Raw genomic sequence first — 23,202 nt, 5'->3', positions numbered from 1 at the left:
TACTCTGAAAAGAGCATAGTGGGTAGAACGAATGCAGAAAAATACAATAGATCACGCACATCCACTAACTAAACGCCAGGTGCCGGGCAGAGGCACCATAATGATTCTGACACCTTTTTGCTTATTTATTTATCATGAAAAATAATTATCTATCGTTGTCATTAATTCAGAATCTAGGGAAGATGACCGCTGTGGTGTCCCTGGCGCAATCTTTCATTCACGAACATTACACATTATTACTTTGATTTAGTACCGGGGAAAGGAGAGGGGGAAGACAAAGACATTTTTAGTCAAACGTGTCCTCTTTGCACACAAAACTGACTGATGAACAGTCAGGGTCATTTGTAAGGCAGCTGTTTGGGTGTCTGTCAGCACGATACATCACTCAGGGCTTTCCACGGAGAGCTATACTAAGAGCTTAGCTTGTTAGTTTGATTGAATGCCGTTGCAACATGGCATTGTTCTGTGCAAATTGTTTGAACTTCACCAGCAGTGCTGAAATGTGTGTGATGTGAAATAAAGGCCACTGTGGGACACCGGTCTCATTATTAAGTGGAGAATGACACAAGGCTTTGGTAATTGGCACTGTTCATATTATCCTGCATGCAAGTTTCCTGAGAGAGTCCCATACAGAAAATAAATCGCACGCATTTCACATTATTTCAACATACTGTGTAGGAACTGACACAATCACTTCCCTATATTATGGGAGATTTTTTTTCTTTCGCATAATAGTTTGTACACAGCCAAAGTCCTCAGTGTCAGAGAGTGAAAAAAAATAACAGCTAATTTTACTGTGAACATTCTCGAGACATAGCCTGTATTAAAAAAATAATAACTAATTATGAATTATGGAATCAAAGGAACCTTTGATATTTTGTACTATACAAGTTACCATCTGTATGACGCCTTTCCTGGGATTCATCCCTTTGATGGATGCTCTCCTACCCAAACCCCACGAGGACATGTCTGAGAGGGTGAAGGTCTACTCTACCTCACCCACTTATGACATTATAGCACCCTTGTGAAGATATGGTACACCCTTTGCCATGGGTATAAAGTTTTGTAAAGTAACTAAGTGCATGTTCTTACAATTTTCACTACTACTTCAACACTCTGAGGCAAATAATTGTAGCCTACTATTTTACTCCACTCTCCCCAGGTTGGCGGAGGGTGTGTAGAGCCCAGGATCACAGTAGATGATTGACACAGGGGTGAAAAATGGGTTACAAAATCATGGGATAAAAAAAATATTTAAAAAAAAGGAAATGGGGAGAGAGATGGGGAGTGACGGACGCGCCGTTCGGGATCGGGACTCGATCTTGCAACGCTCTGTCAAGCTACATTGCAGCCTGGGTGCCCGGACCGCCGCGGCAGTGGTCGGGCCCGCTTCCGCGTTTGTGACCATAATAAGTTATAACTCACCATGGCCTCCTTCGCACGTCGTACAGGTCTATCTTAGAGGGCGTCTTGCGGGCATCCATCCATGGAGAGGCTGGGAGTGGAGAGACAAAACACACACATTTTCAAACAAGCACATCTAAGCCTGTCACAAATTATTACAATAATCGCCTAATTGCAATTATTTTTCAAATATAGCATGAATAGCAGATCTACAAGCCTATCAATCAATACGTCACTTTGTGACGTGTTGATTGATAGGTCATCACAGTGTGTTAAGAATCATAGTTTGACTATAGTCACATGCTACTTAAAGCACAATGCAAATGTATAAATGACTACATTTAGCTTGCAGGTGTTATTATGGTACAGCAACGTTCAGCAGCTGTCACAAAGTCTCCCAATGGAGTTGGGTTGGAACAAATTGATAGTAGACAACTTTATGAACACATTTGTTACCGTTTCTGACCAAGGCTAAGTCATTGATTATTATTATAATTTTTTCGTTTGTTCATGTCATGTGCTTGACAACAAAAACATATAAAAAATCATATAGCTTCAAATTTACATATTTGTTGTTTATTTTGATGCACCGGTTTTGGGGATATGGCTTATAGAGTAATGTTTTGCAGAACACTGCGAGTTGAGAAAAAAGGCTTGAAAGGTTCACTTACTAACATTACACATGTATGTTCATATTTACATGAACTCTGCTTTGACATTTATTTCAGAGATGCTCTAGAAGAGTCTTAACACATTTTGGATGAAAAATAATAATAAATTCAGTTTTTCTCCTCTGGTGAAAAAGCTGGAGACTGCACGGTGGCAGCAGCCCCTCAGTCAAATCTGGTCACATTTGTGAAGAAAGCTATTGGTAAGCATTTATTTCCCAGATTGGTCACAAAATTCGGCTAACTTTCCCTAACTATCGGCATGGCAGCCAGAGCAGGGCAGAGTCATTAGGAGTGGGCAGCTGCATCGCTCACCAGGACGCATAAACAAGATGGCCACCATGGCCTCTCTCCATCTTCTATTCACAGATCTTCTTTTTTGGCCTCTGTCAGCGTTTGCCTGTGTGTCACAGCACGACTCTGCAGCACGGAATCTGGTTTTTTGCTTGGCTTTAAGCCGTTAAGACCTGAGGCAGAGTCTACAAATTGCCTTCTAAATCAGTGGTAATCAAACCTTTTTTGTGCCAAGGGCCCCCAAAATGATATGAATTTGGCCACGACATCCCCAATCAACGCATGGTGTTGTGCTGGCACACTATACACTCTGTCTTTCTTTCTGTCTATCTGTATTATATTGTGTTTTTGTATGGATATAGTGTTGGGTGCTTGCACATATGCACACATGGCATCAACGCATGGTGTTGTGTGGTGGCACACTACTCTGTCCTTCTTTTATCATTCATTATTTAAGAGCCTGCTCAGGGACTACAGATTAAATGTAGCTTTGGCTAACTCTGGCTTATTTACATTGAGGTGAAAACTGACATGTTGATTAATGAGCTTTGTCCCTGTCAAATAAATAAAAAAATCTGGAAATGTTTTGTGCCAGGGACCCCCAGAAGAGAAGATTATTAAGTGACGGGCTTGTAGATCTGCTATTTTAATAACCAACGCTAAAATAGCAGATGTACAAGCTCGCAGCGCAGCACAAAAGTGACGCGATGTGAGCTTGCAGCTAAAATCTAAAATGGCACAGATGCTTTTCCGGTTTGAATGCATTAAAGCCATTCAATCCTCCCGTCGCTTAATTCAACGAGCATGATACACAGCCGTTTCAAATCCAGCACTTCCGATATGTTTACTTTATGCGTTTTCTTTTTTATACATTAAAGATTCAAATAAAAGTTAAACTAAGTTTTTGGAATACTGATTTGTGCATGAACTGCTGTTTGTCACAGTACTTGAGCCTGCTTGCGACATCAAAGAGACAGAATTGAAAATGTGTGGTTAAAAAAACAGGTCATGGTTTATATGGAGGACGAAACTATATACCAACTATATATACCAATTATTTGTTATGCTGGGCTTCTTTGCTTAAACCATACAAAGGCTTATTTATTAATTTTGTTTCTTTTTTTTAACACCCCTTACCGTACATGATAGCTCCCTTTATAGCAGTTAACATTATTCATGAAGCTGTAAACAGCATGCCGGAGCATGAGATGAAATAGATGAAAGAGGAGAAAAAACATAATCACCGGATATGACAATAACCACTGGCTTTTTATCTTAGCATTATCAGTGAGGGAGAGTCACAAAGGAGACGAGTCAACGCGAGCATGCGGGACTGCCTACTTTGCATAGTGAGAGGGACAACTCCGAAAACCAATGGAACCTCATGAATATTGGACCAAAGAATGTGGGCAGGGAAGCAAACCTACCTTCTGTGATGTCACTGAGCATCATGAAGGTACTGAAAGACCCACCTCAGACATCAGCAACATTATGAAAATTGCAAAAATATAATCGTCCGGGTGAAAATCCCCCATGTTTGGTGTTTAGTAACTAACTATTATGGCAGGGGTGTCCAAAGGCGGCCCAGGGAAGAATTGTATGCGGCCCGCAGCTTCATAGCTGAATGTATTATGACCGGCTCGCCCAACAGTATGGGACATTTTTATTCACCAGGGCATTTTCCAGAGTATAATTTGTCAGGATTCCTTGTTCCTTGTCTCATTCTGAAGGGGTCACAGAAAGGCTATTTTATTTCATTTTTTTACCTTGCACGTCTGGTAATATTTGGTAATATTGGGTGATTTGATATTTCCTAATATTTGAAAAGAAATATGGTAGTGGTAATTTGGTATAGAGCGTCGCAGCCCCGCCCCCTTTTATGAAATGATTCCCAAAGCATTTAGAAGTATTTTTTTAAAGACGGTTACGCCGCGGACAAAGCCAACTCGAGTTGTGACAAATCATGACAATAAACACAATATTTTGGACCAAACAAATAATTACAAAGATGTGCCAGATGTTGTATGGTGTGTACCTGGGTAGTAGCGTGCCAGATGTTGTGTAACTGGGTAGTAGCGTGCCAGATGTTGTATGGTGTGTACCTGGGTAGTAGCGTGCCATATGTTGTATGGTGTGTACCTGGGTAGTAGCGTGCCAGATGTTGTATGGTGTGTACCTGGGTAGAAGCGTGCCAGATGTTGTATGGTGTGTACCTGGGTAGAAGCGTGCCAGATGTTGTATGGTGTGTACCTGGGTAGAAGCGTGCCAGATGTTGTATGGTGTGTACCTGGGTAGAAGCGTGCCAGGCCTGTGGCGCTGCCGAACACCTGCCAGAGCAGCGTGGGATCGTCCTCCCGGTTCTTCTTAAACACCTCCTCCAAGGCCCACGTCCAATTCAGCTCATTCAACACGATGGTGGCTACACACACGCGCACACGCGAACACACACACACACACACACACACACACACACACACACACACTTGTAATAGAATTGTAATATATGTGATCCTGTGAAAGAATGGACATGTCTGGTTTGATTGATGCCCTGCCAAAAGACTGATATAAACGTCTGATATAAGCAGATCGACATCAATTTCCTCCCTGTTCTTGTGTACACGTACGTGACTATGTGCATGCACACGCGCACATGTACTGTGCTCTATGGCAGAGATCAGAGAGCCCTGTGGGGTCACGAAGCGGCGTGCCACAGATGCATTTACACATTCATTAGGATTCAGACACGTGCACTCTCACTGTCATCCCTCACAAAAACGGGAACCATGCGCAAATAGAGCTCCCCACTGCGAAGTGCCCGGCAGGGTCGCCACTTTTTATAGTGTCAACTGTCGACTAATGGAATTTCTGGAAGGTATAATGACTCACACATGCTGACAAAAATGACACTGGAGCATTGCACTATTCGCCTGGAAAATGTGTTACTCTTGTGTGCATGGGCAAGCGTGAATGTGCATGTGTCAAGAATCAAGATTAAAATATACAAAAGGTGTTTATTTATCACTCATACAAGTACAAGCAGCAGGATTTTGGTGTGTCATGCTCCACACTGTGCCAACAATGAAAAATATATAACAGCAATGTAAAAGAGTTCCTTTGATGAGGGCTGTGGACAGAATAGACAAACACAAGTTTTGCAATTGTGCAGATTTAATTACATGCTTAAATCAAGCACCGCAGTCTAGAGATATTCTGGTTTCAACTTCGTCAGCATTGTGCCTGAGACAAGACTGACTCATTACTCATATATTCAAACCTGGGCCTCTGCTTATAGAGGCTCCAACCAAATGTCTTAAGGACAGGTTCACTAAGTACATTCACCAACATGACTATAGTGAAAATAAACAAAGAAAACATTTCCCAAACCTTACAGAAAATCGATCAGATAGACCGCTTCGACGTGCTAGTGTTAATCATGTTTTCAGCAACACAACTATTTTCATTCATAATAAATATTACACAGAAGAATGCACCTCACCCCCCTAGCAAAGGGACGTGAGTTATGTGACTGGACCCTGAGGATGGGCCATGACACTTATGGGTGGAAAAAAGTCTGTCTGTCTGTATTTATTGTGTGTTTATCTGCATGCATGCATGCGTGCGTGCGTGCGTGCGTGCGTGTGTGTGTGTGTGTGTGTGTGCGTGAGTGCGTGCGTGATTGATGCAGCGTGTCGTGAAAGGTAACAGGCGTTATGGATGTAATGACACTGCATCCAGACAGGTCTGAGATCCAAACTGTTGTCACATCACAGCTACCGTGATGAATTGTGACAGTCAGCCTGTGTGTCTGTCTGTCTGTCTGTCTCTCCCTCGCTATCTTTTTTGTTTATCTTTGTATCTCTATCGCTCTTTGTTGTACTATTTGTGTGTGGTATTTCAGTGTAGAGTATTATAGAGTATGTGTTGTACACATACAGTACGTATGTGTGCGTAATAAGTGTGGACAGTAGCCTGTGTGTCTGTAGTGTGTATGAATGTTGAAAGGTGTGTGCGTGTGTGAGAGAGAAAGAGAGAGAGAGAGAGAGAGAGAGAGAGAGAGAGAGAGAGAGAGAGAGGAAAGGAGATAGATTGATCTCCTGTATTACGTGTGACGTGGTTCATTGATGTGCAAAGCAAACACTGTTCATTTGCATGCATGGCTCCGGAGGGGAGTTAATGAAGCCTCAGTAGCCAGGGGTGTGTGTTTGTGTGCGCACCCTCGCAAGTGTGTGACTGTCAGCCAATCCAGTGTGTGTGTGTGTGTGTGTGTGTGTGTGTGTGTGTGTGTCTACAGTGTCTGTATGTGTACATTGCCCTCATTAACTATATATTTTAGCAGGAAAGAAGTGGAAACACCATCCCAGCCAGTGTTAATAAGCAAACGGCAACCTACAAATGTGTGCACTGCATATGAAGATGAGTTTTACATGGAATATTCTCTTTTCAGAAAAATCCTATTAGAGCATGGCCGCATTGAAGGACAAAACAAACGACAGACAGACAGACAGACAGACAGACAGACAGACAGACAGACAGAAAGGCAGGAAGGCAGGAAGGCAGGCAGGAAGGCAGGCAGGCAGGCAGGACCGGCCATGAAAAAAGGCCTTCAGCCAGATCGCTTTTTTTTTCAACTCAGGCACACTAGCAATGCTCATTAACGTGCACTGTCCCTGCATGTCAAATAAACCGAATGAAGAGAAGACAGAAAGACAGGCAGGCAGGCAGGCAAATCTTTTTGCGATGCATCTTACATACTGTAAATATCAGAGAACACATTATGAAGAATAAGAAACTGTATTTTTGAGATAAAGAAGCGGTGGAAAATGTAATGTATTAATAATGGTAAGCCACCTGGTATTGACCATCCAGATTGTAGGAATTAAAATGTATTCACCCAAATACAATACCAATTCTATGTTAACAATCTGATAATTCACAGCACTGATATAAATGACATATCATTAGCTAAAAGAAATTGACAGGAAGAATATGGTGGGAGGCTGGGAGCCATATTATTAGATGGTAGCACTGCCTTTGATGTGATGGACCACAAATAATTACTTAATAAACTCAGGTGTTATGGTTTTGCCACAAAGTCATTAATACCAAAATTCCAACATACGTGGCCGGTTAGGACACATATGTGGCCGGTTAAGACTCACCCGTGGCTCTGATATACACAGCTGGTTAAGACACATATGTGGCCGGTTAAGACTCACCCGTGGCTCTGATATACACAGCTGGTTAAGACACATATGTGGCCGGTTAAGACTCACCCGTGGCTCTGATATACACAGCTGGTTAAGACACATACGTGGCCGGTTAAGACTCACATGTGGCCGGTTAAGGCAATATCGTTGCATATATAGGCCTAATCAACTAACGCTTATTAGGTCCAATATCCATGCATATCAGACGAGACATGCCACAGGAGGTTGGATCTAGTCGCTGAAGCTAGAACATGGTAAATGCAAAGCACAGTGCTGTATGGAGCCATGGTTGCATGCAGAACAGATTGCAAAAGAAGAAAACTAATTTTAAAAGACTATTGGAAAGCCATCTAGCTGTCCAAAGGTTGTTGTAAGGCACACATTATAGATATGCCATTAAGACCGGAATTAAAGGGAAACTTCACACCTTTTGCAAAAAGAGCTTATTTTGATGATGTTTAGGACACAAGAAACACTTTCCAGTATTTTAGCAATGGCACCATGTTCATGACCAAAAACCTGTTATGTCATGAAAATGTGGTCTCACTTCCTTCCTGGACTACAAAGTCACACCTCCAACCATACAGCCTCCCCCCTCTCCACAAGGAGAGGAAGTATTATGGCAATTGTAGGAATTCAGCAATCCAGTCAAACCCTCGTCAAACACACAGACTTCATTATTTTTCTGGCCATAGGGTGCAAATATCAAATTGTGATACTTGTACTACAAATACTATTAACATTGAGTGACTGCAGTTTCTTCTAGCGGTGAAATGTGACTGTCCCCTTGAGACTGGTCGCATGTTCAACAAGCACGCATGCACGCACGCACGCACGCACGCAGCACGCACGCACGCAGCAATGCAGCATGCACGCACACATACACAACATATTGTCGAGGGAATGGGCATTTTGACTTTGTCAATGTTGCATTTGTCTCATTTAATGTCATGTTCTATGTTACGTGTGGAAGTGGAACCCAGGAAGATTAGCTGACGTTATGCATCAGCTAATGGGGATCCTAATTAGCTCAATAAACTCAATGAGAACACATGTAATCTATAATCCTTAGTGTTCTCAGTTGGCTTGTTCGTGCCCTTCCGCCCTCAGTAAAGATCGAAAACGCCAATGAAACCAATACCGTATGTTCTTTTCCCTGTCTCCAAGTGGACGTGGAGTAGTCCTGCGTTAGCGATAATTTTAATAAGCTGAGCTTCACTGCTGTGCCATAAGGGAGAGGAGTATTTGCTTGACACCCGTATTGCCACTGACACTAATGAATTCCCTGACTCCATTCGGCATGGCTTTGATGCCACAGAGAATCTACAGGGCGATGATGGCTTAATCTCAATGGGATAGTGAAGGATTCATGTCATATCATTTACAAACATGTACAGTACTGTATGTGTGGCAGGTTAAGGCTTTTCTAACCCCCTTGCTGCTCGACCACACTTTCAGGCATGGCTATAGGCTAGCTGCAATTAGCTGCAGGTCGTTAATCCAATGACATGCAACTTGACAGTTGAAAAAAGCTATTCAAAAGCAAGGCGACCCAGAGGTGTGTATAACTGAGTTGTAGTACCCTACAAATGTACAGATAGTGATGCATGTAGATTGTAGACAGTCTCAGATGCACACTCCACTGCGACTCAACTAATGATAAAAAAGGCAAGCATCACATTCAATGTAATAGTTTATTCCACTACGTTAGCTAGATTGGTATCGTATTATTATTTCTTCATCTGCCATTCAGTTCCTCATCTTTGACATATCACTGTTGATATATTGAATGTCTTATTAGTATTGTTTTCTTGCCTAATGAAAATATGAAGGGAATTGGGTGCATCAATTATTGTCAATATGCTAAGAAAAAAAGGGTATAGAAAAATAACGTAATAACGTAACACCAATGTCAATTTTGCTATCATGCAAATCCAGATTCCAGATGGCAGATTTGACGCACCATGGGAGCAAACATGAACAAACACTATTTCTGAATGACTGAGACCTTTGTAAAGTATAATCGCTTCTGGAAATAAGACATATAACACATTATTTGCTATCTTGTTTTTTTTTATGTGTACACTGTCCCCAAATCCCGCGATATACCTCCAAGACAGAAACGATACCTGCTGCTATTTAGATCCTCAATACAATTATGTACAGTGCACATCGAAAAGAAAGTGATTAGAAAACAACCTGTGATATGTCTTTTATATTCCTGAACCGATTATATGACAAAAGGTCTTAATCGTTCATAAAGTGTTTGTTCATAAGCTTGTAAACTGTTTGTTCATGCACTTTCATGGGTTTGCCACCCATGAAAGTGTCATGGCGCATACCCAGCGTCTAGACCGAGCAGTCCTCTCAAAGAGCACTTATGGGCGGCTGAAATTTGAAACTGGCCCCTGTAAAAAAAATCACACCCGTGTGAACTGAGTGGTGCAACTCCCCTCTCTCCCCCATCTCCTCTTTCTCTCTCTCTCTCTCTCTGTCTCATTAGCAGGCAACAGTGTAGCACTAATACTATCTCTCTCTCTCTCTCTCTGGCACAACAGCGCCCCTACTGGTACTAATAATATGTTCAATCAATCAATCCTTCAGTAAGCGCTTCCATGGAAAAAACACGACTGGCTACTCAAAACAGAACACAACAATGAAGGAGGTCAGCGAGGAGGTCAATAACTTCAACAGAGAGGGCTGTCAGCTAGAAAGCAATACGCAAAGGTATCTACATGTAAATGTTAGACATCTGATAATGTGTAATAATGTGTTTAATATTATTTTGCTTATTCTAATTGTATAAAAAACAACTAATAAACAAAGTTACATGACACAGCACAGTGTACTGTAAAGCCAGGCTTAAGTCTTCTTTTATGTATCATCATCATCATCATCATCATCATCGAAGAGGCCAGCTTCTGGTCTGTATGGCAGATGGTCATTATATATTCAGCAGTCTGGCTCGCCGCACACGCACGCTGCGCTGAAAGCCCCACTTCTCCATAGATAATTTGAAGCAGCAAACCGCAGTATATGTAGGAGGTTTAGCTGGGTTCAACATTGCCGTGCGGTATAGGTCTTCACCTTTGACGGCATTTTCCCCACTTCCCAGATGTAGCAATGGATACGTGTGGGTCCGGCCCAGCTGTCTCCCAATTACTGCTTCCAGTCATGTGCTGATAGACAGGTCCTCAAGTATAGAACTGAACATCTCTTGTGCCGCCTTGGTGAAGGAATGGTGGGACTTTAATCTGCTTTGAAGCACCACTGTCATTGTGGTATGGTGTCATGCAGGATACGTGCCAGTCATGTTTCTGGCCTTTCAATGTCAGGGCGACATTCCAGTGGTGGAAAAAGTACTCACATTTCTTACTTAAGTAAAAGTACCAGTAAGACGCCCTGAGGACGAGAAGCGATTTCACCTAAAGTGCTTAGAAACCTGTCTACTTGCTCTGCGTCTCAGAGGAGGGCTGTGGACAGCTTAGAAACCTGCGTCTCAGAGGAGGGCTGTGGACAGCTTAGAAACCTGTCTACTCACTTTGCGTCTCAAAGAAGAGCTGTGGACAGCTTAGAAACCTGCCTAATAATGTCACTATCCATTGTTCAATGGCTTCTACACAGTATACTTCTGCATGCTAACTTTCCAGAAAAAGAGAAAGTCTATAGCTATTAGCTTGGAATCCCCATTGCTGATGTCACTGGTAGGCAGGCTTCTGAACAGTCCAAAGCCCACTATTGAGACACTGGATGAGTAGACCGAGATGGCGCCATCTTATAATGAGCGTCAATGAGGACCAATTATATGAAGACAGTTTGAAAATTAAGTTAAGTGCTCCTTTAATGGTTTTCATGATCTGGTGAATTAACAGAGTGTGATGACCCTTTTAGAAAAAACATGTACCAACACAGAATAACTGTGAAAGTTGAAAATATAAACTGTCTGTTATATTGTCAGAATACATTTTATGATGGCTTTTTGAGCCATGCATCCATTACTATATACCGTACTCATTATTAATTTACATGTAAGATGGGCACTCAAACAGGTCAATATGGTCAAAATATTCATGTTTCATAGATAGACAGACAGACCGACAGGCCGACAGACAGACAGAGAGATAATTAAATATACCTGTTTTTGTCTCATTTCCCACCCTCTGAACTGATTGTGTTTTTAACACTTTAAATTAAGGCAGGTGTGCTAAAATGTACACTTAATGTACAACTTTAGAAGGCAACATTAATTACCTTTATACAAATCAGTTTGTCGACTACATTCTATTTAATCAAACCAATACAGCCAGAATACCAATTTGTCTGGGCATGCATAAATGGCCACAAAAAAGGGGTTTAAAGATTATATGGGCGCTGCCGCTGACCTTGTCAGACACGAGCCAAATTGGTTCTCATCTCAGATTCGCAGTGTTCCTTACTCAGGACTTTGAGGAATATCACATGTTCCTCAAGATGAATTTGTCAAAGTGTACCTAGCTCTAAGCTGCGCTACATATTGCATATATGAATTTCCATCTGCAAAGAAGCCATGAACCAAGGTAATGGATAAACACAATTCCATTCAATCATATTATAACACATATCTCTATTTCTCTCTTCCTCCCTGTATCATACGATTTCACTCTCTCTCTGTCTCCTTTCTCTCGCGCTCTCTCTCTCTCTCTCTCTCTCACACAGGCTCATTCAGACTATAATGTGGTCTTTCCGTCATCCTAATATCACCACTATGCTCTGTGTCCTACAGGGGTCGCACACACACGCACGCACGCACACACACACACACACACACACACACACACACACACACACACACACACACACACACACACACACACACACACACACACACACACACACACACACACACACACACACACACACACACACACACACACACACACACACACACACACACACACACACACACACACACACACACACACACACACACACACACACACACACACACACACACACACACACACACACACACACACACACACACACACACACACACACACACACACACACACACACACACACACACACACACACACACACACACACACACACACACACACACACACACACAGGTTCTTTCACTGAAGGTTCCATAAACTTGCCTCCCACTTGCCCGGAAAATCCAATTTTCCCCTCTGGAGCGGGGCACGGGCTATTCCTGGAACCTTTATAGGGTCCAGATCAAATTGAAACCTGGATAACGTATGAATGTGCCGTCTCTCCCTTTTGCTCCCAACAATACCAAACCTGCAGTGGGCGTATGCCCTACGATGTAAATGTATATGCACACAACTATCTGCGTGCGTGTGACTGTGTGCATGAGCACGCCTGCACACACACTCACACACACACACACACACACACACACACACACACACACACACACACACACACACACACACACACACACACACACACACACACACACACACACACACACACACACACACACACACACACACACACACACACACACACACACACACACACACACACACACACACAGCCGAGGTCAGACTCAGGCGGTGACTCGGTCCCAGCAGCTGACCGAACCCATGCATACTCATTTACAGGCAACCAATAAACTGCATGCTTTACAGGGAGGGTGGGAGGAGTCTAGGGACAACCAGCCAACATTATGAGCGAGCAGGGCTCTGTGGGTCAAACATCTCATTATATAAGGGGTGTAAAGTAACTAAATACATTCACGTAAGTACTGTACTTAAGTACAATTTTTAGTAATTTGTGATCTACAAGCTCACAATGCTATTTTCAGAAGATTTTTTGACATTTACTTTTGGAATGTTGGTGTTGTGTGTATGTTTATAGTTATCTTTGTAAAGAGACAATTTAATCGTGCTTATTTCAAAAACAAAAACATTTGCAGTTTATTGATGCCAGATACATCTATGTTTGTATATTGCATTGCTGTCATAGTACATTGCATTTCATGTTTGTCAGATAAGTTTTTGACATGCTTCTTTTATATATATATATATATATATATATATATATATTTTTTTTTAAATATATTTTCTTTTAATTGCTGGATTAAATTAAATTAAAGAAAGACTCGTCTTGGCACAGGTGGGTCGTGGAGAAAAGAACGAGGCCATGCGTTCTTGGCATACACTAGTCTCTGCTCCATCTTCATAGTGCCAGAGGAAAGGTGACAGGTGTAACACTTGGGCCAGAAGGTATCTCAGCAGTACAAAGGTTACTCTGGAAGGGTCCTTCCATCGTACTGAGTGGCTGACGCGCCTCGCCACAGGCTTGTTATGACATAATAATCAACCTCTGCGTTATCTTTGTGGTGAACACACACACACACACACACACACACACACACACACACACACACACACACACACACACACACCAGGCCGAAGGCATGGGGAGAGAGTATGTTTTGCACTCCGTCCGTGTGTGTGTGTGTGTGTGTGTGTGTGTGTGTGTGTGTGTGTGTGTGTGTGTGTGTGTGTGTGTGTGTGTGCGTGTGTGTGTGTGTGTGTCCGTCCTTCCTTCCTCCCGTCCGTCCGTTACCAGCTAATCTCCGGCACCGTTGGCCCAAACATGCCAAACTTTGCACACACACTCCCTGCCCTGGATGCCAACGATGAACCTCTGCCCCAAATATTCCTCAACGACCTGTTATAGCGCCACCATCAGGCCGATTTAGACAAAACACATTTCTGTAGATTACTCGTACACATTTTATCCATACATCACACAATTCGGTATACACTATCTCCATAGTCATGTGATCAACACGGAACTGCACCATTTCCCATCTTCCATCCTGATTGGCTAAGATTGGCTTACAAAGCTCACATGATTGGTCTGTTTCGAACAAAATGCCACAAATCACAAACTCTACTCCTAAACATTTTGCCAAACATCACACACAATCCTATCCTCCTGGTAGAGACCTGTGCCCAGAAGGGCACTTCTTCTAGTTTTCTAATGCAACATGAGTCAGAGCAGGGCTAGGCTAACAATTGGTTGGCCATTAGCTGTCAGAAAGCCTCAAAGGAAATCAAACTAAACCAGGGCAGGTAAATATCAGAAAAGGATGATGAAACCATCAGAAACATTTTCTTTCATGACAAGGGGGTGTAGTAAATTGCAGAATGTTTCTTATGCAAGAGCAACATTCCTTACACAGACACATTTACTACAGGAGCATCTACTCAAACAGAAGTGAAAATGTTACTGTTTTCTAACGATGTTAGAGTACATGACTTGTGAAAAACCTTTTTTTTTTTTTAAACAGCACTTACACAGCACTTGCTGTACTAAACCACACATAATGTATGTTTTCTTAACCTATTCTGGGCGGGAAACCGTTTTGGTGCACATGCATCAGTAAGCAGGAACTGGGGATGGCAATGAAGGACCAGGAAGTCTGAAGTGGCATTGTGAAATTCATTATCTGTCTAAAATTATGATGATTATGGCACACATTTGCTGATACTATATCGGTACTACTTTGTCCTTGAGCACATTTTCTTCCACTTTCTTTCTTTTGCCACGTTTTTCATAAAATCTCCAAACTCACAGAGACAGGTTGGCATTTCACTCATCAAACCTTGAGTGCAATCCGGAGGAATTTATTTGTTTTTTCTTTATTTGTGGCGGTCGTCAGACGAAGGCTGAATGCCCACATCAATCCATTCCGGTTAAGAGCAACGGCCTGGCCATGCAGCCACACCGCAAGGACATGCGCGCTGTGGAGCTCAGGGACTGATGCAGTCCAGGGACAAATCTTATTATACTGTAGCACTTGTTTTGTTTAGTTTTTTTATCCCGGGTTTGACCTGGGCAAATTTGCCGGGAACACATTCACAAAACAACATCTTAATGGCTTGTGTGTCCGCTTGTATCCATGGTTACTGTCACGGCTTTGTGCTTGGGTGTCTATGTGAGAATGTGTGCATGACTGCACGTATGTGCATGTGTCCTTATGCACGTGTTTTAGAGGCGTGCGTGTGTACAGGTCAGAAGAGAAACCTACAGTACTCCCCCCCATAACCTTCATTCTTAATTATAACAGTGTGAATGCAGATACCGCAGTGTGAATGCATGGACGCATACTGCGTGCATGCGTGCGTGCGTGCGTGAGTATGTGCGTGCGTACATGTGTGTGTGTGCGTGCACTCACAGCCATCATAGATGTCGGTGGGGATGTGTACAGCCGTTTGGTTGTGATCAGCCAGTCGCTTAAATGAATGGTCCAGTTTAAAGTTTGGCCGGATCCGGTTCTTTCTCCCCTCTGTATCATTTATATCCAGCTGGAGTGGAAGAAAAACAAGACAAAATAGGGGGCATGTTATAACTGAAAAGTACACGGAAAGCAATACGAAACTCTTTTCTGTTGGCCAAAGTGAGGTAGCATGGAGCTGGCACTGTGAGGCAGCATGGAGCTGGCACTGTGTGGCGCTTTTGGTGTTTTTACCCTTTAGGACAGGAACCCCTTTTTTTCAGAAGTTCAGGATTTAGAAGGCATTTTTAGAAATGGGTTTAAAATCATGACCCTCATATTACCAGAGTTGCCACGGTTTCGGTTTTGTTTCCCCCGCTCCCCCGATTTGTGTGGTTTCCAGGATATGTCAGTGCCCCCCAGTGTTAGATGTACAGAATACCTTCACGACAGACATAGGGACACACAAAGCTAGGTCTACATGTTGGAGACGGTGTGCCACCGCTCGAAAATCAGCGTACCTCAATGAGAGGACTATGAACCTGGGAAATGCATGGATAGAGGTATGGAGAAGAGAAAGAAAATGGCAGTTGTGGTACAAAAGTATTGGTATCAAAAAAGTATACTAGAAAGTGCTCATTATGCAGAATGTCTCATTTCAAGTTTTCAAATGTAAATGAATGTAGTGGAGTAAAAGTACAATGTTTGCTTCTGAGATGTAGTGGAGTAGAAGTAAAAGTACTGGAAAGTACAAATACCTCAAAACTATACTTAAAGGAGCATTCAGTGATTTGGGTGATTTGGAGAGAAAAAACGGTCCGCCCCGGTAACAAGATGTGCACACGCTCTACAGTGGGGGAAGTACAACAGCCCAACAGCACATGCACCAAGGCCACCGAGGCCCCTCTCATCCTGATCGGACGAAGGCTTTGCCACCCAAAATCCAAACCGAAACTAGGATTTTTTTGACCCCAGGTGCTCACTGGGGACAGGGAGGAACTCCTTATATGGTCAGCACACTTTAGTAGGGAGGATAATCCAAAAAATAAGGGAAAAAAAGTGATATTTGAATTAAGTCAAATCACTGAATATACCTTTAAGTAAGTGCAGTACTTGAGTAAATGGACTTAGTTACTGTCCACCACAATGGTAAATGGGGGGAGTATAGAGTGTCGCAGTCCCGCCCCCCTCGTGAGACCCGGAAAATAAATCCCTGTTCATTTTCCTCATAGACTTTTCAGAAAGTATTTATTTAAAGACGTTTACGCCACGGACAAAGCCAACTCTTGTTGTGACAAATCATGACAATAAACACAATGTTTTGGGCCAAACAAAGAATTAGAAAGTTGTTGTTTTTCTTCTTTGTAATTATTTGTTTGGTCCAAAATATTGTGTTTGTTGTCATGATTTATCACGACTCGAGTTGGCTTCGTACAACGCTTAAAAGGTATTTAAATAAATACTTTATGAAATGTCTATGGGAAAAATGCATTGGGATTAATTTCCTGGGCCTGGTGTCGTCATGAAAGGAGGCAGGACTGTGACGCTCTATAGAGAGACAGAGGAGGGAGAGTAAGCGAAGGAGGGGGGATGGGGGGGCGTGGGAGAGGGAGAGGGAGAGAGAGAGAGAGAGAGGCAAACGCTTGCTTCCTAATAAAGCAACCGTGTAGCTATAGCTCATACATCTCATCTGTCAATTAGAGGAGAAACATGGCAGAAACCTCTTCACCTGCGAGAGCAGAGGGAGGAGGGAAGACAGAGAGATAGCGGGGAGAAGCTGAATGTGAAGGAATTAGACTAGAAGAGGAGGAGGGAGGGGGAGTTAAGTGAGAATAAAAAGTATGCAGACATGAATGCCGTGAATATGGAGACAGTGGTTCTCGATCTCGAACATTGTCATGTCAAAGACCGCCCCTAAGTTGATATATGTTTGGCCGTGGACCCCTAGGCCCGACCCGGCCCAAAACGTTGGGGCGGTAGGGTCAGGCTTGGGCAGATCATTATAAAAAATATCAATATATAAATATTATTGCTGGGCCGTTATCGGCGTTAACGTGCTGCATTAACGCGAGACTCTTATCGCACGATAAAAATATATATCGCCGTTAATCTATTCTCAAAGTTGGGTCTGGGAGCTGCATGGGTCTGCATAGTGGCCAGGAGGCGGGCCGTGCGTGCGTGCGTGCGTGTGTGTGTGTGTGTGAGAGGAGGCACTGCACTGTGAGAGGGACGGTAAACAGCAAGTCAGCAACATGTTAAAGATCTACTTACTAGAAAAGAAAGAGGCAGCGATGGATCCAAAAGTCCGTATCCATAAGTTCTGGGACATAAAATTGCGCTAAATACTGTTATCCATGGCGGCAGCAGGCTGCCAGCTGTTGTGCTAAGCAAAACAACAACAAACACCCTTTTGCCCAGGGTTGCCACATTTCTGTGAGAGAGAAACAAGCAACCAGGTCTATGCAAATGTTAACAGGCCAGATCAAGTCAGAAAATCTGAAAAAGTCAGAAAATTAGTCTAAAATAAGTTCTTAAACAAGGACCACCAATATTTCAGTTCAAATGAGCCATTTTAATCTAGATTAATCGATGATATATATTTATATAGTCGGCCCGGGTCCGACTAATTAGAATACATTTTATGCCGGGTTCGGGCAGACTTTGCATGGGAACTCCACTACAAGCTCACGCTTGTAGATTGCAGATCGGCTATTTTCAAACAGCCGAAGTGGTTAAACTGATTCTGCGGGAGGTAAAGAGGGGCGTGTGTGTGTGTGGGGGGGGGGGGCACAGCCGGTGACCTCTGTGTGTACGCCGGAAAGTGTACGGGCAATGGAGAGAACACACTCACATTGTCCTTGGCGTTGAAGTAGGCAATGTCTCCATCCTGTAAGCAAGGCACAGGAAGCACAGTACCAATTAGTAAATGGCATTTATAGATCGTGCAGTAAAAGCGACAGAGAAGATGGTCTCATCATGTCATTTTCTAACTAAGATAGAAATCCAACACTCAAACTGGAATTGTCCTATTTCGACGTAAAGGAATAATGGATGACACCTCTATTCCGTTACTCAAATGTAGGCTATATACGGCTTACATTCACACATGCTGTGTGTGCACTGCTTTTCCCTTCTGACTATGTTCAATGTACACATAGCCACATAGAACTGTGTGTGTGTGTGTGTGTGTGTGTGTGTGTGTGTGTGTGTGTGTGTGTGTGTGTGTGTGTGTGTGTGTGTGTGTGTGTGTGTGTGTGTGTGTGCGCGTGTGCATGTGCGTGCGTGCGTCACCTGAAACTCGTCTTTCCATTGATGCTTCATCTGGAAGTTCTCTGCAGCTGTGGCCAGTTTCTGGGTGGGGTGGGCATGCGGGAGAAAAAACATGGCGGGGAATTTAGAGTGGAAAACAACACACAACTCGTTTGCAGTCTGAGCCTAATTATAGACGGCCTGGGGCATGACAAGCATACGCTGAAAAATATTTTGTTTTAAACGCACAGACCAAAACAAGTGTCAGGTGTGTAGCATCCGCGAGACAAAGGGCTGATTAGCCCACAGGATCACCATCACACTGATAGCACACTGTCCATTTAAAGCCTCATTGCCATCATCAGTATGTCACAATGAAAATGTTGTACCACAGCCACGGAGATTATAGGGTGTGTATGTGTGTTTTTGAGAGAGAGAGAGAGAGAGAGAGAGAGAGAGAGAGAGAGAGAGAGAGAGAGATAGAGAGAACGGGGTAGACAGGTAGAAAATGAAACGAGCAGCGCAGATACATTTGAAGAGAGAGAGGGGTAGATAGAGATGCTCAGAGAAATTAAAGCAGCTATAACATGAATTTTAAAACAGTTTTTAATATTTAATATCATATTGTCTATGTCCCTCAAACTTATTTCTAATGGTTTGAGCCTCAATCACCACTCTGATATAACCAGTCCATGGCATTTCTTTTTTGCTTCTGAAGCTGTTTTAGTTGCATGTCCTGAGGTGGTGGGAGTGCTGATATGCAACTTATTTCATATCTGAGTCATTATAATACTGATGCTAGATAAACACAGGCTTGTTTCCATTCCATGCCAGCTTGGAAAATCAACAATGGCGGACATTATAAACAAAGTGGAAATGCAAATTTGGAACTGAAGACTGAAGAGAGGGAGGAATTATACAAAGTAGAGTGACATTGATGACATCACAAATACGACCAAGAGGAGACAGGGAGAGGTAATTAAGCAATAGATAAGGGAGGAAAACTGAAAGAAAGAGAGAGTGGATCTCCATCCACTCTCTTAAGAAAGAGAGAGTGGATCTCCATCCACTCTCTTAAGAAAGAGAGAGTGGATCTCCATCCACTTTCTTAAGAAAGAGAGAGTGGATCTCCATCCGGGTCTTTCAGTTTTCAGGTCTGAGGGAAGGACATAACAAATATGGCCATTTGTAAATTAGCCAAGAGAGACCCTACGAGTGTGCCGTTTGTGTGGAACAAGCTTCAAAATGTTCTTTCTTCGATCTCCTACCACCCCCCTTCCCTTTCTTTGTTTTCTTGGAAAAATAACACGGTGGGAACTATATGCACATAAACAAATTTCACTTCCTTTTTTACTTGTAAAATGTGACAATAAATGTGACAAATGTGACATTTAAAGATGATTCTGAGTGTGATTCAGAGTGACACATTATGGGCAGTGTAAACAGCATCAGCTCGCTGAATAAAATCAAGAGGGAGAGGATTACAAGCCTCTCACAAGCTGTCAGTCAAATGCACTGTATGGAAACACAGCTCTCAACCTCACACAATTAAAGATACTTTATTGTCCATTAACTTTGACATAAAATTGAAATTTGCCTTTGGCACCCTGGCAGTCAGTATACAACAATGAAAACATCATTACGTAGCATACACACAAATGCATTCACAATTTACAATTTAGGCATTTAGCAGACACATTTTAGCAGAGTGATTTACAAAAAGATAGAACAATACATGGTAATACATCAAATGCATAGAAATAGTCATCTGGGATCATGAGTAAACTAAGAACGGTCATCCGTCTAACACTAGAAGGCCATACATTGAAACTATAAACACTATAGAATGATCAATAATGACCTAGCATCTGTCTACATAACATGCAACATCTAAATTATATATTTTAACCTTTGCATAAGCCTGCAAGGTCATCGAGGCTAGGGCAAGTGCTACGGCCAGTGCTACGGTATACGGGCTAAGGTGGAGTCTGAAGAGGTGAGGTGAATTAAAATACTATATGAAATGAATTCCCAAAACGCAGCAACAGTGTGGGCTGTAGGGATTATGTGGTAGAGTGTTATTTAAACATTAAACAGTCCACGTATAGACCTCAGTGACCCGCGCACACACATAAGTACAGCACCAAGTACAGCACGCAGAGAGAGTGAGAGAGATAGAGATTTAGAGATCGGTTTAGTGTTTCCCCCTCACCTCCCAGTTGGTTTGTGAACCTAGTAGCAACCCGAATGAACCTTAAAGTCTATGAGTAACTAATGACTGCAATGAGTCTATGAGAGCGGACGAGAGAGCTTGAAAGGACAAGATGAAGAAAACGGCAGAAAGGGCAGATAACGGGGCTGGCAATACATACCATTTTTTATCTACAAGGCTATCTACAAGGATAACATTAGCCAATAATAGCAGCTATTTTGGATATGTTTGGCAAAGAGGAAGAAGAAGTACAGGGAGCTCAATATAGAGGCTTTAAATGGTTAACAAACTGTATTATAGCGTACTGTATGTATACTGTACGCTGTCCTAAAAATAAGGAACAAAGTGTGTCCCTTCATCATGTCTTTTAGTTTCCAAATAAGGGATGATTCCGTCTGGACCTTTGTTCCATATAGCTAGACAGTAAATGTGCGGTAAAACGCTTTGTTGATCCCCACCAAGGCAGCTTGGGCCTCACTCTATCTTCTAAGGAAACCCACCTGTGTGTCTTCTGTCACACTGCAAGGTTAGTTTACCTCTGCCTCCCAGACACTTCCACAGCACAGCAGGGATGTACTGTATTAGATCAGACATGACAGAGGTTGTGTCATTTGCAGTCTCCCACCGGCACAAGATGTCTGAGATTGTTATTGTCTCTCACATACAACGGAGACAACAACCCACTGTTTTTTTCCCCTTTTTTTTAACGAAGACTTTTCTAAAAAACTTTTCGTACATTTGTATTCTGGAAATATAATTAGTGCAGGTTAATTATAATAATTATGTTTAGATTTTTTTTCTTTTTGTTATTTTACAACCTGTGCCTTTTGGCCAAACACTACCCACACTAGGCAGAGTGTGTCACAGAGAGACACAAAGGCCACCAAAGGGAGCTAAAACTCTTGTTGTCCACAGCAACCCTCTTGAACCAGCCACCCGGTGACAGTTGCTCCATTCAATATGGACACTGTAAGATCGGGTGCCAAAATGAGCATTTCGTTCAATGACTTCTTTGTGCACTTGGTGGTTTTTGATGAGACAGCGCTCAGCACACTCCCTCTTATAACCTATAGTTTTTTTTTATTGATATGTTTATTGACAATGTTTACATGTACAGAAAAATGCACATAGTTATACATCACTATCAAAAGGATGAATGCAAGAAGCCAATGGCTTATTTCCATTGCATTTTAAACTGGAGGACTACAGAAGAAATCTGGGCATTGTTTCATGGGATCTGGTGTATCTTGAGAATGATCTATGATGCTGTCGATTGTTTTAATAAGCTGCTAACTGAGGTTGTTGACCATCATGCCCCTATAAGGAAAAGTTCAATCAAAGCTAAACCATCTCCCTGGATTGATCAACAATTAAGAGAAGCAATGTCTCAGAGGGATGAGGCAAAAGCTACTGCATCCAGGTCATGTCTGGTTTCTGACCTTATGCTATACAGGAAATGCAGAAACTTTGTTGTAAAATTAAATCGTCAGAAAAAATCACTTTACTATAAAGTAGCATTTGAGAAATGTAAAAGCGACCCAAAACAGACATGGAACACAATAAATGGTTTGCTGGGTAGATCAAACAATACAAATCCTGTTAGTGTGGAGGTTGATGGAATGATCAAGACAAAACCAATAGACATTGCCAATCATTTTGCTGATTTTTATGAAAGCAAGGTAAACTATCTCAGGTCCAATATGCATGTAAATGCCTCAAACGAAGAACTGGTGGGAAATATAGATGCACAGATTATGCAGGGGAAAGAATGCAGTTTTGTTTTACCACCAGACATCTTTTTGTCGAAATTGAAAAAATGTTGTTGTTGCTCCCTGAAAACAAATCTCCAGGGCATGACCTCATTGATAATAAATTACTAAAATATTCTGCCCCATTTATCGCTAGACCTGTGAAATACCTATTTGATAT

The 23,202-nt window shown here is 42.4% G+C and overlaps 1 protein-coding gene across 1 annotated transcript in view; it reads right to left on the bottom strand.

Moving 5' to 3' along the window:
* LOC308314547 (voltage-dependent calcium channel subunit alpha-2/delta-1) overlaps nt 1–23,202 on the bottom strand; it is a gene marked incomplete at both ends in the record, with an annotated part of 119,641 nt that overhangs the window by 64,246 nt on the left and 32,193 nt on the right. The window contains 5 exons of the mRNA XM_080762177.1: nt 1,426–1,495; nt 4,654–4,785; nt 15,774–15,903; nt 18,664–18,699; nt 19,104–19,163. Of these exons, the coding sequence (XP_080618303.1) occupies nt 1,426–1,495; nt 4,654–4,785; nt 15,774–15,903; nt 18,664–18,699; nt 19,104–19,163 (428 nt within the window). The remainder of the gene's footprint in view (nt 1–1,425; nt 1,496–4,653; nt 4,786–15,773; nt 15,904–18,663; nt 18,700–19,103; nt 19,164–23,202) is intronic.

The sequence above is a fragment of the Protomyctophum bolini genome (genome assembly GCF_963924005.1).
Source record: "Protomyctophum bolini genome assembly, chromosome: 4".
NCBI lineage: Eukaryota > Metazoa > Chordata > Actinopteri > Myctophiformes > Myctophidae > Protomyctophum > Protomyctophum bolini.
This window is presented reverse-complemented; position numbering and strand designations above follow the sequence as displayed.